Source organism: Loxodonta africana, chromosome 18 (assembly GCF_030014295.1).
Source record: "Loxodonta africana isolate mLoxAfr1 chromosome 18, mLoxAfr1.hap2, whole genome shotgun sequence".
In the NCBI taxonomy this organism is placed as follows: Eukaryota; Metazoa; Chordata; class Mammalia; order Proboscidea; family Elephantidae; genus Loxodonta; species Loxodonta africana.
The window spans coordinates 72706673-72718851 of record NC_087359.1 but is presented as its reverse complement, the minus strand read 5'-3'; the positions used below and the strand labels follow the sequence as shown (position 1 = coordinate 72718851).

The following is a 12179-nucleotide window of genomic DNA, read 5'->3' as shown; positions in this document are numbered from 1 at the left end:
CTTTGTCTTACCAAAAAACCAAAACCGAACCCGTTGCTGTCGAGTCAATTCCGACTCACAGTGACCCTATAGGACAGAGTAGAACTGCCCCATAGAGTTTCCAAGAAGCACCTGATAGATTCGAACCGCCAGGCTTTTGGTTAGCAGCCATAGTTCTTAACCACTGCACCACCAAGGTTTCCCCCTTTGTCTTCATGTCCTTTAACTCAAGCATTAGCAGCCTTTAACTGTGGCAGTGACATATTTAACTCAATAAACAACTAAAAACAATAGGAAATAAAAATGTTTATGGTAAACGTGCTTGTGTTGGTGATGGTGGCACAGGGTGATTGATGTAATTGGTGTCGCTGAATTCTACAATTGTTATATATAGTGGCAAATGTTATATACATTTTTATAACAATAAGAAAAAAACTACCGACCAATAAGCAAAAAAAGAAAGGTGCTTGGGGTCACTCAGCTGGTAAGGGGCAAAGCTGAGACTTGAACTCAGGCCAGCTGGCCCAGAGCCTGTGCTCCTAAGCGCTGCATTAGATGGTCTGCTAGGAGACGCCATCCCTGTTGAGAAGCTCCAAGTGAGTGCAGAAGAAGGGCAGTGAACAGCATGGCTCTTAGAGACCTCTGCGTATGTTGGGGATGGTGGAGAGATGGGTGAGGGCAGTGGGGAAAGGCCTTCGTACAAGGTTCCAGCTTTGAGGGGTCCCTGGGTGGCACGAACGGTTAAGCACTTGACTACTAACTGAAAGGCTGATGGTTCAAACCCACGCAGAGGCACCTCAGAAGAAAGACCTGTTGATGTGCTTCTTAAAGGTCACCGCCTTGAAAACCCCTGGAGCAGTTCTACTCAGCACACCTGGGGTTACCATAAGTCAGGTCTACTCAAGGGCGACGGGTTCACTCTGAAGCTTCTGACCTCCTGTCCTATCCTCCCAGCATTCTCCCAAGGGACCAGGACCAATTGATTACCTGCTCTCAGCTCTTCATTTTAATCTCAAGGGGGTTCTGGGAGCTTGCCCCCTCCCAGGCTCCAGGGCCCCTCCTCCCTCCAAGTACCAGAGAGAACCAGTCACAAATCCTCCTAAGCTCCCATGTCTTTGTCTCCCGTCTCACAGCAGCACCAAGCCAGGCAGCAGGAGACCTCGGTTCCACCTACCACCCAGCAGCGACCAGCCAGTTGGTGCCCACTTGGCCTCACCAATGGGAAACAGTAAGAGCGGGGCTCTGTCCAAGGAGATCCTGGAGGAGCTGCAGCTGAACACCAAGTTCACGGAGGAGGAGCTGTGCACCTGGTACCAGTCCTTCCTGAAAGAGTGCCCCAGCGGCCGCATCACCCGGCAGGAGTTCGAGAGCATCTACTCCAAGTTCTTCCCCGACGCTGACCCCAAGGCCTACGCCCAGCACGTGTTCCGCAGCTTCGACGCCAACAGCGATGGCACCCTGGACTTCAAGGAGTATGTCATCGCCCTGCATATGACCACCGCGGGCAAGACCAACCAGAAGCTGGAGTGGGCCTTCTCCCTCTACGACGTGGACGGCAATGGCTCCATCAGCAAAAATGAAGTGCTTGAGATCATCATGGTCAGTCTCTGCCTCCCGGCTTGGGGATGGGGGCTGGAGTCACTCGGGGTCAGGCTGCTGCTGCTGCTGCAGAAGGGGCTAGAGCTTGGGAGGGGCGAGGTCTGGAGGGTGGAGTGACAGAGGCTTTGTGCCTCCAGGGCTGTGAGCACGTGACGAAGAAGGGCCTCTCATAGGCGGGCACTGTAGAGGGCTGGGCTCATTCCTACAGCTTGATTTTCTTCCTAAAGAAGAATCTGAGTATTTCCCAATATTCACATTTTTTTATCCCTCCCTCCCTTTCTCCCTTCCAGCCTTCCTTCCTTTCTCTCTCCCTTCCTTCCTCTCTCCTTCCCCTCCCTCCTTTATTTCCTCTTCTTCCTTCCTCCCTCCTCCTTCCTTCCCTTCTTCTTTCCTTCCTTCTTTCATTTCTTCCTTCCTTCAATAAAATGTCTTTCAAATATGTCAACAATATACATTCAAATTCCACCTCAATTAAAATTTATACACATAACATGTTTCGACTATACAGTAGGAAAAAAACAAAGATGGCCTGGGTTCTAGACCTAATTTTCTTCATAACATTGGGCGGGTCACTTCACCTTCAGCTTTCTCACCTATCTCTTGTTCTAGAACAATTTAACCACTGGACGCTACTAGAGCCTTCTTACAGGCTGACACATCCTGCCTTCACATATATCCCAACACAAATGAGTGTTAATGTCGCTAATGTTTCAGGAGTCTTTAAAATAATTTTTCTTTATTATATAAATCATGAAACCTATAAAAAAAAAAACAAAAAACCAAAAACCAAACCCACAGCTGTCGAGTTGTTTCCGACTCATAGCGACCCTATAGGACAGAGTAGAACTGCCCCATAGAGTTTCCAAGGAGCGCCTGGCGGATTTGAACTGCTGACCTCATGGTTAGCAGCTGTAGCACTTACCCAGTATGCTACCAGGGTTCCCATGAAACCTAGAAGCATGTGCAAATAAAAATTGCCTTTAATTCTATCATCCAGAGAAAACTACTATTAACATATTGGGACATACCTTTCTGGAGTCCCAGGGTGCTACAAAGGGTTAATACACTTGATTGAAAGGTTGGCGTTTCAAGTCCTCCCAGAGGCACCTCAGAAGAAAGGCCTGGCAAACTTCCTCTGAAAAACCAGCTACTGAAAACCCTATGGAGCACAGTTCTACTGTGACACACACGGGGTGGCCATGAGTCGTAATCAACTTGAGGGCAACGGGTTGGTTTTCATATACCTTTCAGCTTTTTATCTGTGTATTTTTAAACCATTTCAGAATTATCTATTTATGTGTGATTTTTGTCATACTTTTCCAGTCGCTATTTTATCATGAGTATTTTCTGGATCATTAACTGTTCTTGAAAAGCATTTTGAATAGCTTCTTAGAGTTCCATCTTGTGAAAATATCATAAATAATTTAACCATTTATTATTAAAATTATTAAAAATAATTTCCTAGATTTGGGGGCAATTAGGATGTTTCCATTTTTTTTCTATTATGTCAGTCATATTTTCCTTAATTTAGTATCTTTTTATTCATTCTTTTTTCACCCTCCACCCCCACCCCCCACCCATTGCCATTTGCTTTATTTTTCTAATTCCATTCTTGTTAGGAGAGAGAATGTTTTTCATATTTTGAATAATTTTTTGTGCATTTGTAATCATGCTTTCATTTGCACAATTCTCCTACCTTTATTAGGAAAAAACAGATAGAATGACAAAGAATGAAGCTTGTGGCGGATGGACTCAGCTTCGTGCTTTGCCTGGGCCTCCTGTTAAGGGCAGGCGTGTGTGAACCTCTTTGTCATTTGGGCACAGTCTGGAGAGCAGGTCCCCACCAGCTTAGCTGTGAGGCCTTCTGGGTGGCCTGGGACAGTGGCCAAGTCCTTCAGTAAAACCGGTTGCCCTCAAGTCCGTTCTGACTTATGGTGATCCCACGTGTGTCAGAGCAGAACTGTGCTTCATAGGGTGCTCAGTGGCTGTTTTTTTTAATAACTAGATTGGCAGGACTTTCCTCTGAGGCGTTTTTGGGTGGGCCTGAACCTCCTAAGCTGTGGTTAGCAGCTGAGCGTGTTAACCATTTGCACCACCTGGTGACTCCAGCCAAGTCCTCAGAGCCACCAAAGGATGCTATTCCCAGCAGAGCTCTATAGGTTGGTGATCCGGAGGAGGAAAGGAAGGAAGGGGAAAGGATGAAGGGAGAGAGGGAAGAGTCAGTGGCCATGATTGTGGCAAGACAGAGCCAAGGCTCTGAGATTCACCGGATCACAAGGTCGGACACAACGTGGGCCTGAGAGTTGGGATTTACAGGTCCTAGTCCCAGCTCTGCCACCAACTAGCTGTGTGGCCTTGGGAAAACCATATACCTCTCTGGGTCAAGCAGGGCTGGATTATCCAGTAAGCAAGGTAAGCACAGGCTTACTTGTGCTTACTCACTAATCTATAGTGACCAATTTCACATGGATTTCACCACATGAAACTCAAATGAAATTCATGACTATTGATTAGTAGGTAAGCACAAGTAAGCCTGTGCTTATTTTGCTTACTGGATCATCCGTCCCTGTCTAGGACTGTAAATTTGAAAAGAGGCTTTGACTCTGTAAGAAGGTGCTGTGGGGTTGGGAGAGAGACAAATGCCAGCCATATCTAGAGCAGAATCTTTGATGTGGTGAAAAAATGTGAAATTGTTCTCTACAGATGATCTGGTAAGCAGGGTAAGTACCGTGCTTACCTTGCTTATCGGATAATCCACCCCTGGGGCCAAGTGCAAGAATTCAGTGGTTTCCATGGCCTTTCCCAAGACCCTGAAAGTCTGTGCTTCAATATTGGAAGCCAGGTGGGACAGGCAGCCGATCCCTCTCCAGTGTTTAGCTGTTACACTAGTATATGGTTCTCCATCACTCAGGGCAGGTGGTCAGGGGAGCCACCTATACTTCGGTTGCTAGGACTTTGAGTGGAATGATAAATGGGGGGCTTTCTGTGCCCTGGAAAATGGTTGGAAATTCTTAGCAATGGATGCTTCCCCTTCTCCTTTCCCCAGCCTTGGCCTGAGGGCTCTCCAAGGCATTCCAGGAATAAAGAAGTGAGAGGACTATGATGTAATGCAAGGATGTAGGTTCTAGAATGGATGGAAGGTTCTAGAAGATTCAAGGTGACTTTTGGCAAGTTAGTCATCTCAGTTTCTTCATCTGTTAAAATGAGACCAATACCCACCTCATAAGGTTGTTGTGAGGGTTAGATGTAAAAAATGCTTAGAAAAGTGGCGCATATTAAGCGCTCGATAAATATAAACCATTTTTATCATCAGTCAATCCTTCTAGACAACTGAGGTGCCACGTGGACCTGGCAGAAGCTGTTGGATATTCTAAAACCTCTAGGCAGTAGCATCCAAAGTAGTGGTGTCCAAACTCAATCCTCATGGTGTCACGGGTTATTGAAAAGATTTTTATTATTTTCTTTTTTTTTAAGTGAAAAAATGTCTACATGGTTGGAAAATTCAAACAGCACAGAAAGGTACAAAATAAGAAGTAGGAGTGTTTTGCACCCCTCCCCCACATTCCCTGTCCCAGGCCCCGCCCCCGGGGATTTTGATTCAGCAGGGTCAGCAGGGGCCTGGATGCTTGTAGGTTAGCCACTGCCTTAAAGGACACTGGACTCCGAGGCTACGGGGGCAGTAAAGGAGGATAGCCATGGTGGAGGTGACCCAAAGCCCCTGATGCAGGTTTTCCCAGGGTTGCCACCCCCTCCTGCTCCTTCTAACCAGCTCTCCTCTCGATTTGGTGCAGGCTATTTTCAAAATGATCAACCCTGAGGACATGAAGCATCTTCCGGAAGATGAAAACACGCCAGAAAAGCGAGCCGAGAAGATCTGGGGGTTCTTTGGAAAGAAAGATGATGGTGAATACCTTTTCCTCGGTAGCCGTTGATTTGACAGCGTAAGCTGTTTCCCGGAGACCTGACAAGATTTATCGTGCTGAGTCATAGTACCCCGGCAGGCCCAGGGACACCATCCCATCATGCATTGCCAGGGCTGTCTGAAGGGGATCTGTGGGAGATGACCATGAGGGTCAGCAGAGTCAGTTCTGCTACCACACTGAGCTGCCACTGCTGAAGGGTGGAGGAAGGGTGAAGGGCAGTTAAAAGGCCCAGAACATAAAAAAAAAGAACATAAGCCAGTGGAAATCCAGCTCAGCTCAGTCAAGCTTGGTTGAGCGCCTACTATGTACTAGGTGCTATGAGAACACAACTATGAGCAGAAAGCAACACCTGTCTCCTTCTAGAGTTATCTCTACATAGGACTATCTTCCCCAGGAAACCAAGAGTTTCCTGGATGACAGGGACTTCCTATCACTCCTTTCTGTGCCACTCTTGACCCCCCCACAACAGCCTCAGCCCCAAGTACAGTGGTGTCTGGCACAGTGGTAGGGCTCAGTAACTTGCATTTCATTGGACTGAACTGAATACAGTAGCCTACCAGGTAAAAGAGGCCATTGGTGGTTCACTGGTAGAACTCTCGACTTCCATGTGGGGTACCCGGGTTCAGCTCCCAGCCAATGCTCTTCATGAGCAGCACCACCCACCTGTCAGTGGAGGCTCATGTTTCAGCAGAGTTTCTAGACTAAGATAGACTAGGAAGAAAGGCCTGGCAATCTACTTCTAAAAAATCAGCCAGTGAAAACCCTGTGGATCACAATGGTCTGATCCTGTTGTGCATGGGGTCGTGCCATGAGTCAGGGTCTGACTCAACAACAGCTAACAACAGCCTGGTGAAAACACCCTGACAAACGGTGCCTGGCAGTAGCAAGGCTCTCTCTTGGTCCTGACCCCAAATAGGGGAAGTAGATCGGGGCGGGGGGTGCATGAGAAGGAATCATGAGGAGATGTCAGTTAGGAGTCACAGGGCCACACTGCCCCATGTCTCCCAGTGAGGTTCCCCCAGGCACCGTACTAGACCCCTACCCCCTCATTCCCCCACTCCTGGGATGGACATGGTCCCCAGCTTCTCGGCTGATACTCCGGGCCTGACTGTGCTTTGCTGTGCTCAGTCCCCCAGAATTTAGGCTTGAGACCTGGGATAATATTTAAAATATTGAATAACCAGCAAGGCAGGGACACCCACCAATCAGAAGAGACACGCAGCACCAAAAGGGCCTCCCTGAGGGTGCCAGGCTTTACCTTTCTTTTTTTTTTTCTGGGTCATGGGAGGGTCCAAGTGTCCTGGGGAAGAGTAGGATATCTGGAGCACTCTTGGTGGCAGAGAGTATTCAATATTTTAATAGCGGGTACATCCATGCTGGGCATCGGGGCCTGACACCGGCCTGATGGCATTCTGAAACCATCTGACAATGCCTTTTTTCCCCCATGCAGATAAACTCACAGAGGAGGAATTCATTGAGGGGACCCTGGCCAATAAGGAAATTCTGCGACTGATCCAGTTTGAGCCTCAAAAAGTGAAGGAAAGGTTAAAGGAGAAGAAACCCTGACCCCAACTGCTTAGCTCTTCTCCTCCCCTTCCCCACCACACACATAAACACACTCACACATAAACACACACACTGTCCAGAGGCAGAGAGAGGCCTCCAAACCCACAGCACAAGCCCGGCCACACGGAAGCATCTTTACTAGTTCATGGTTCCTCCCTTCCTCTGTCTTCAGTGCCCCTCATGTCACAGCCCACCCACCTCCTGTTCCCCTGCCCCACCAGCCCGTGCTTCCAAGGTAATCCCAGGATTAGGTCATCGGAGCCCAAAATGTCAGCCTGTGTAAGCTCCTTTGTGGGTGCTGGGTAAGCAGGTTCCAATAAACGCAAGAGGAGCTGGCACACAGCTGGGCAGATTGTTCTTAAATTAGAAAAGGAAATTGTTTCGCCTGCTGGACCTAAAAGACGATTGGTTGCGGTTGCAGTTGTAGGCCAGGATGCTGGGACTGTGCTGGGAATGAGACAGACAGACATGGTCCTATTCTCTCAGACCTTGCAGCCCAGAATGGGATAGGGACCTTGAAGAAGCCATGAAGGTGGGGGGCGGGGGGAGGTAGTTTACCATGGAGACATGCAAAGCATTATGGGAAGATATAAAGGGAGGGACTCGCCTGTTCTGGGAGGATCGCAAAAGACGTTTCTGATGAAGAGACATCTAAATTAAAACCCAGGGACTGAACAAGGCAGAGAGAACTGTGGTGGGGGAAAGGATGGAGGTGGGGAAGCATCGTGGTTCAGACAGCAGCCAACGCTGAGACCCTGGGGCAGGAATGAGCATTTCAGGTTCAAGTGGCATGAGAAGGCCAGTGTGGCTGGAGAGTACAGCAGGGAGGGAGCCAAAGTGTGAGCTAAGCCTAAAGGCAGGTAGAGTCCAGAGCATGCAAAGCCACCCCTGTAGCCCATGGTGTGCACTTGGGGCTTTAGGGTTGGGGGGTGGGTACTATTGTGGGGGCTGGAGGAGGGTTATGCTTGTAAGAGAATCCTCTGGGGAGAATGAATCAAAGGGAAAGACTGGAGGCAGAAAGCCTGGCTATTGAACTCTGCAGTCGCCCAGGTGACCTGGGCCAGGGGAGCGGCAGTGGGACGGGGACTGGACCCTTCAAGAGATATTTAGGAGGCAGAATCCACCTGACTGGCTGCGGGGAAGGAGGAGGAGGGAGCCCGGATGTTTCTGACATGATCTCTTTGTGATAGTGATGCCACTCACCCAATTGCTGAGATGGGAAACCTAAGGGAAGTTTCTGGTTTCTGTGGATGATGACGTGTTCAGCTTTGGAAATGATGAGTGACGAAGATAGAGCCAGAGGCATGGCTGAGGTCCCAGGTTTCAGAGGTGAGGAAAGGGAGGCCCAGTGGCAGTAAGCAGCTTGCCCAAGGCTATCCAGCGAATGAGTAGAGGCCAGGCCAGGACTGCCACTGGCCCACACTCCCTCCTCAGAGCTCCAGGGCCCAGGCTATATAAGAACGCCATCAGTGGGCTCTATAGGACCATCGTCCTCATTTCCTTGAAGGCCTATCGATTCTCCAGCCTGAAGTCCCAAGATGAGGGCAGAAAAATAGACCCATGCCCTGGACTTTTGCCTGAACTCTATGCAACCCCTAAGGCAGGGTGTCTCCATTTGATGGCATTGTGGGATGTCCCCCAACACCCAACCCCGAGCTTTAGGCTCTCCAATGACACTATTACCACTACCCCAGAGCACTTCCCTTTGTGACAGGAGAACATGAGAATAACCCTAACACTTATTGGTGGAGCGTTTCCGGCGAGCCAGGCATCATGCTGGGCACTCTGTAGGCATCATTTCACTGATGGAGGCACTACTGTCCTCCTCTTACAGATGAAGACACTGAGGTCAGGACATGACAGTAGGATTTGGTTCTCGAACTTGCCAGACTCTGTTTGATTACACTGCACTGTCTCAATAGTTTCTACCTGGACAGATAGGATAGAGAATTCTGGGAGGGGGTAGGAGGCTTAAACAGCATCAAGTCCAAAGGTTTTGGGAGGGGGAGGTTATTATTAGAATCAGCTGTCCACAGCACCCTGCCAGCATCAGACATGGTGAGCCACCCCGGGGCCAGGTCAGGGGGAGAAATGGACCATGGGGCTAGCCCAGGACAGTCTAAGGTACAATCAAAGGCTCAATGCCTCACTCCAGTGCTCTTTCCCTCACTCCACTCTGCCCTCCATGAATAAATCTGGTTGGTTGGGGCGTGCTAGGGGCTTTTCACTTCTCTCTGAGGTCAGCCTAAAAGGATAAAAAAATAAACAGTTGCCACCAAGTCAATTCCGACTCATGGCAGTCCCATGTGTGTCAGAGCAGAACTGTGCTCCATAGAGTTTCCAATGATTGATTTTTTGGAAGTAGATCTTCAGGCCCTTCTTTCAAGGTGTCTCTGGGTGGTCTTGAACTTCCAACTTTTGGTTAGCAGCCAAGTGCGTTAAGCATTTGCACCACCCCGGCACGCCGCTAAAAGGATAGACACTGCATAATAAGGTCCTTGTTGGTAAAGAGGGCACTGGATCTTCTACTGGCCGGTGGAGAACCTAACTAGCACATCTTCTGTTAGCTTAGGGTGGCAAGGTGCTTGGACAGAAGCCCTGTACAACTCTGTGGCACTCTAGGGGACAACAGGCCAAGAGAACCAGGGAGCAGTAGAAAATCCCACTTGGCTGAAGGGAAGTGGAAGTGGTAGAGGTGATGAGGAGCTGTGGCATCAAGGCTCTTCCAGATGCAAAGGACAGAAGACCCGACACAAACTGTGGTGATACAACTGGAAAGTTTTTGGCTCACCTGACTGAAATTCTAAGGGTAGTTCCAGCTTCAGGTCTGGCTTACTCCGGGGGCTCCAACAATGTCTCAGGGCTCATTTCTCCCTCTCCTGGTTCTGCTTTCTGCTGTGGTGGCCATATTCTCAGGTAGGATTTCACCAGGCTGGCAAAATGGCCACCAGTAGGTCCAGGCTGATTTTTTCATGGGTCCAAATTCAGCAAGAAAGGAAAAATGTCTTTCTGTTGAGAGTTCCAGTCAAAGTCCCAGGATTGCCTCTCATTGGCTCTGGTTGCTTATGGGCCCATCCCTAAACCGATATCTGGGAGGATGTTATTGACCAAGAAGGTTTCCATGCCCACTCTTGGAGCTATGGGTGGAGTCAGGACAACTCAAGCTTCTTGGACTAAAAGTGAGGGATGTGTGGTTTCCAAGAGGAAAATTGGCATGCTATTAGCGTTAAGAAGGATGGGTTGTAGAAATAGATGTCCACCTTTTTTTTTTAAAGTGCTCAGCTACTAACCGAAAGGTTGGTGGTTTGAACCCACTCAGAGGCACTTCGGAAGAAAGACGTGAAAGGTCACGGCCTTGAAAATCCTATGGAATACAGCTCTACTCTGTACCCATGGGGCTACCATGAGCTGGAATTGGCTTGATGGAAACAGGGTTTTTTTTCGTTTTTGTTTTGTTTTTAATAGAGAACGTTGCTGGTTCAGTGGTAAAATTCTCACCTTCCTTGAGGGAGTCCAGGTTCGACTCCCGGCCAGTGCATCTCATGCATAGCTACCAGCTGTTTCTCAGTGGAGGCCTGTGTATGGCTATAATGCTGAGCAAGTTTTAGGGGCACTTCCAGACTAAGACAAACTAGGAAGAAAGGCCTGGCAAGCTGCTTCTGAAAACCAGCCAGCAAAAGCCCTATGGGTCACAACAGCCCAATCTGCAACCAATCATGGGGATGGTACAGGACCGGGTGGCATTTTGTACTGTTGTACATGGAGTCGCCGCGAGTTGGAGGCCAACTCAACGCAGCTAGCAACAACAAAATGCTACCCAGGTGGAAGGATGGTATTTGGACTTCAGGGAGGTGCTGCCGGTTGCAAGGGAAGGCTTCACCTCCTTCCCCTCTGCCTAGTCCAGGGTTCTCACCCTTGGTTCCATATTAAAATTCCTCAGGAACTTGTAAAAATACCAGTGCCCAGGACCACCCAGATCATTTCAGTCAGAACCTCGGGGGTAAGGCTCAGCGCTCCATGTCTTTAAAAAGCTTCCCAGGTGATTCTAATGGGAGTCAGGGCTGAGAACCACTAGCCTGGGCCTTCAGGGACACAAGCAAATTGATTGAGCTAGGGGATGGTCTAGAAAAGGGGAGACACTTGCCTTCCTCCCTTTTGACCTCTGCCTCCATTCCCTACCTCTCTGCCCCCTCTTCCGGCCCTAAGACAGTGGACCTTCCGGGTCCCAGGTTAAATGACACAGCACTTCCTCCCATTTCTGGCCTGGAACAGTACACCAGGATCTCCAAGGGTGTGAGAGACCTTCAGCTGCAGCAAGAAACACATGTAAAAGAATTCACAAAATACAAATAAAATGAAATAAGCATCGTTTTAATAATTAGCAGGGCAGGAATAAGCAGTGCATGTATGCTACCCCATTTTTGAGTGTGGGGCAGAGGACGTGTTTACAAATGCTCTAAAAAACAAGCGTTCCTCCCGATAGGTTCCCGTGTAACTTCATCCCAACAGCACTTGATGCTCCCGAGAGAAAGTTCTGCCCTGACTCATTCGACCCGTGTGTACGGAGCACCTCGTCTGCACCGCCACCGTGCTGGGCGAGCACTGGGGACTCCCCACGGTCCCGACTGTCTAGGAGCACCGAGGCCGGTGAGAAACGGTAGGGAAAAATTAAAATGTCAGGGACATTTGCAGTCAAGAGAAAAAATCAGAAGGACATATACCTTAAAGCTTCAACTACGGATGAATCCGGACACCAAAAAATATACGTTTGCTTTGTAATGTACTTGTCTGGTGCCTTTGCTGCAGTTTCCGTCCTGCAGAGCAGGGCCAGGACTAGGGTGAGGCCAGTGAGGCACTCATCGTGGCGCGAAATTTATGGGAGCTCTAAGAAAATTCATTATCAGAAGAAATCACACTTTAAGGCAATATTTAAAAAAAAATAAAGCAAAAAAGTCATGAAGAGGATATCAAAAATTTAAATCACGTTGGGATCCAATAGTGCTCTTGTACAGCCTTTCCTTGCTCGCTTCACCCTAATCCCAGGTCTGGTTTTAATCAAACTTCATTCCTAAAAACGAGTGGCTGCCCCGAGGGCCATACTTGATCAGTTTG

General features: G+C 48.7%; 1 protein-coding gene across 1 annotated transcript; it reads left to right on the top strand.

Moving 5' to 3' along the window:
* Nucleotides 1–340: 340 nt before the first annotated feature.
* On the top strand, nucleotides 341–7273 carry RCVRN (recoverin). The gene is made up of 3 exons (XM_003416925.4): nucleotides 341–1578; nucleotides 5370–5481; nucleotides 6952–7273. Exons 1-3 carry the CDS (start codon nucleotides 1198–1200, stop codon nucleotides 7065–7067), a joined length of 609 nt encoding a protein of 202 aa, XP_003416973.1. The 5' UTR covers nucleotides 341–1197; the 3' UTR covers nucleotides 7068–7273.
* Nucleotides 7274–12179: the final 4906 nt, after the last annotated feature.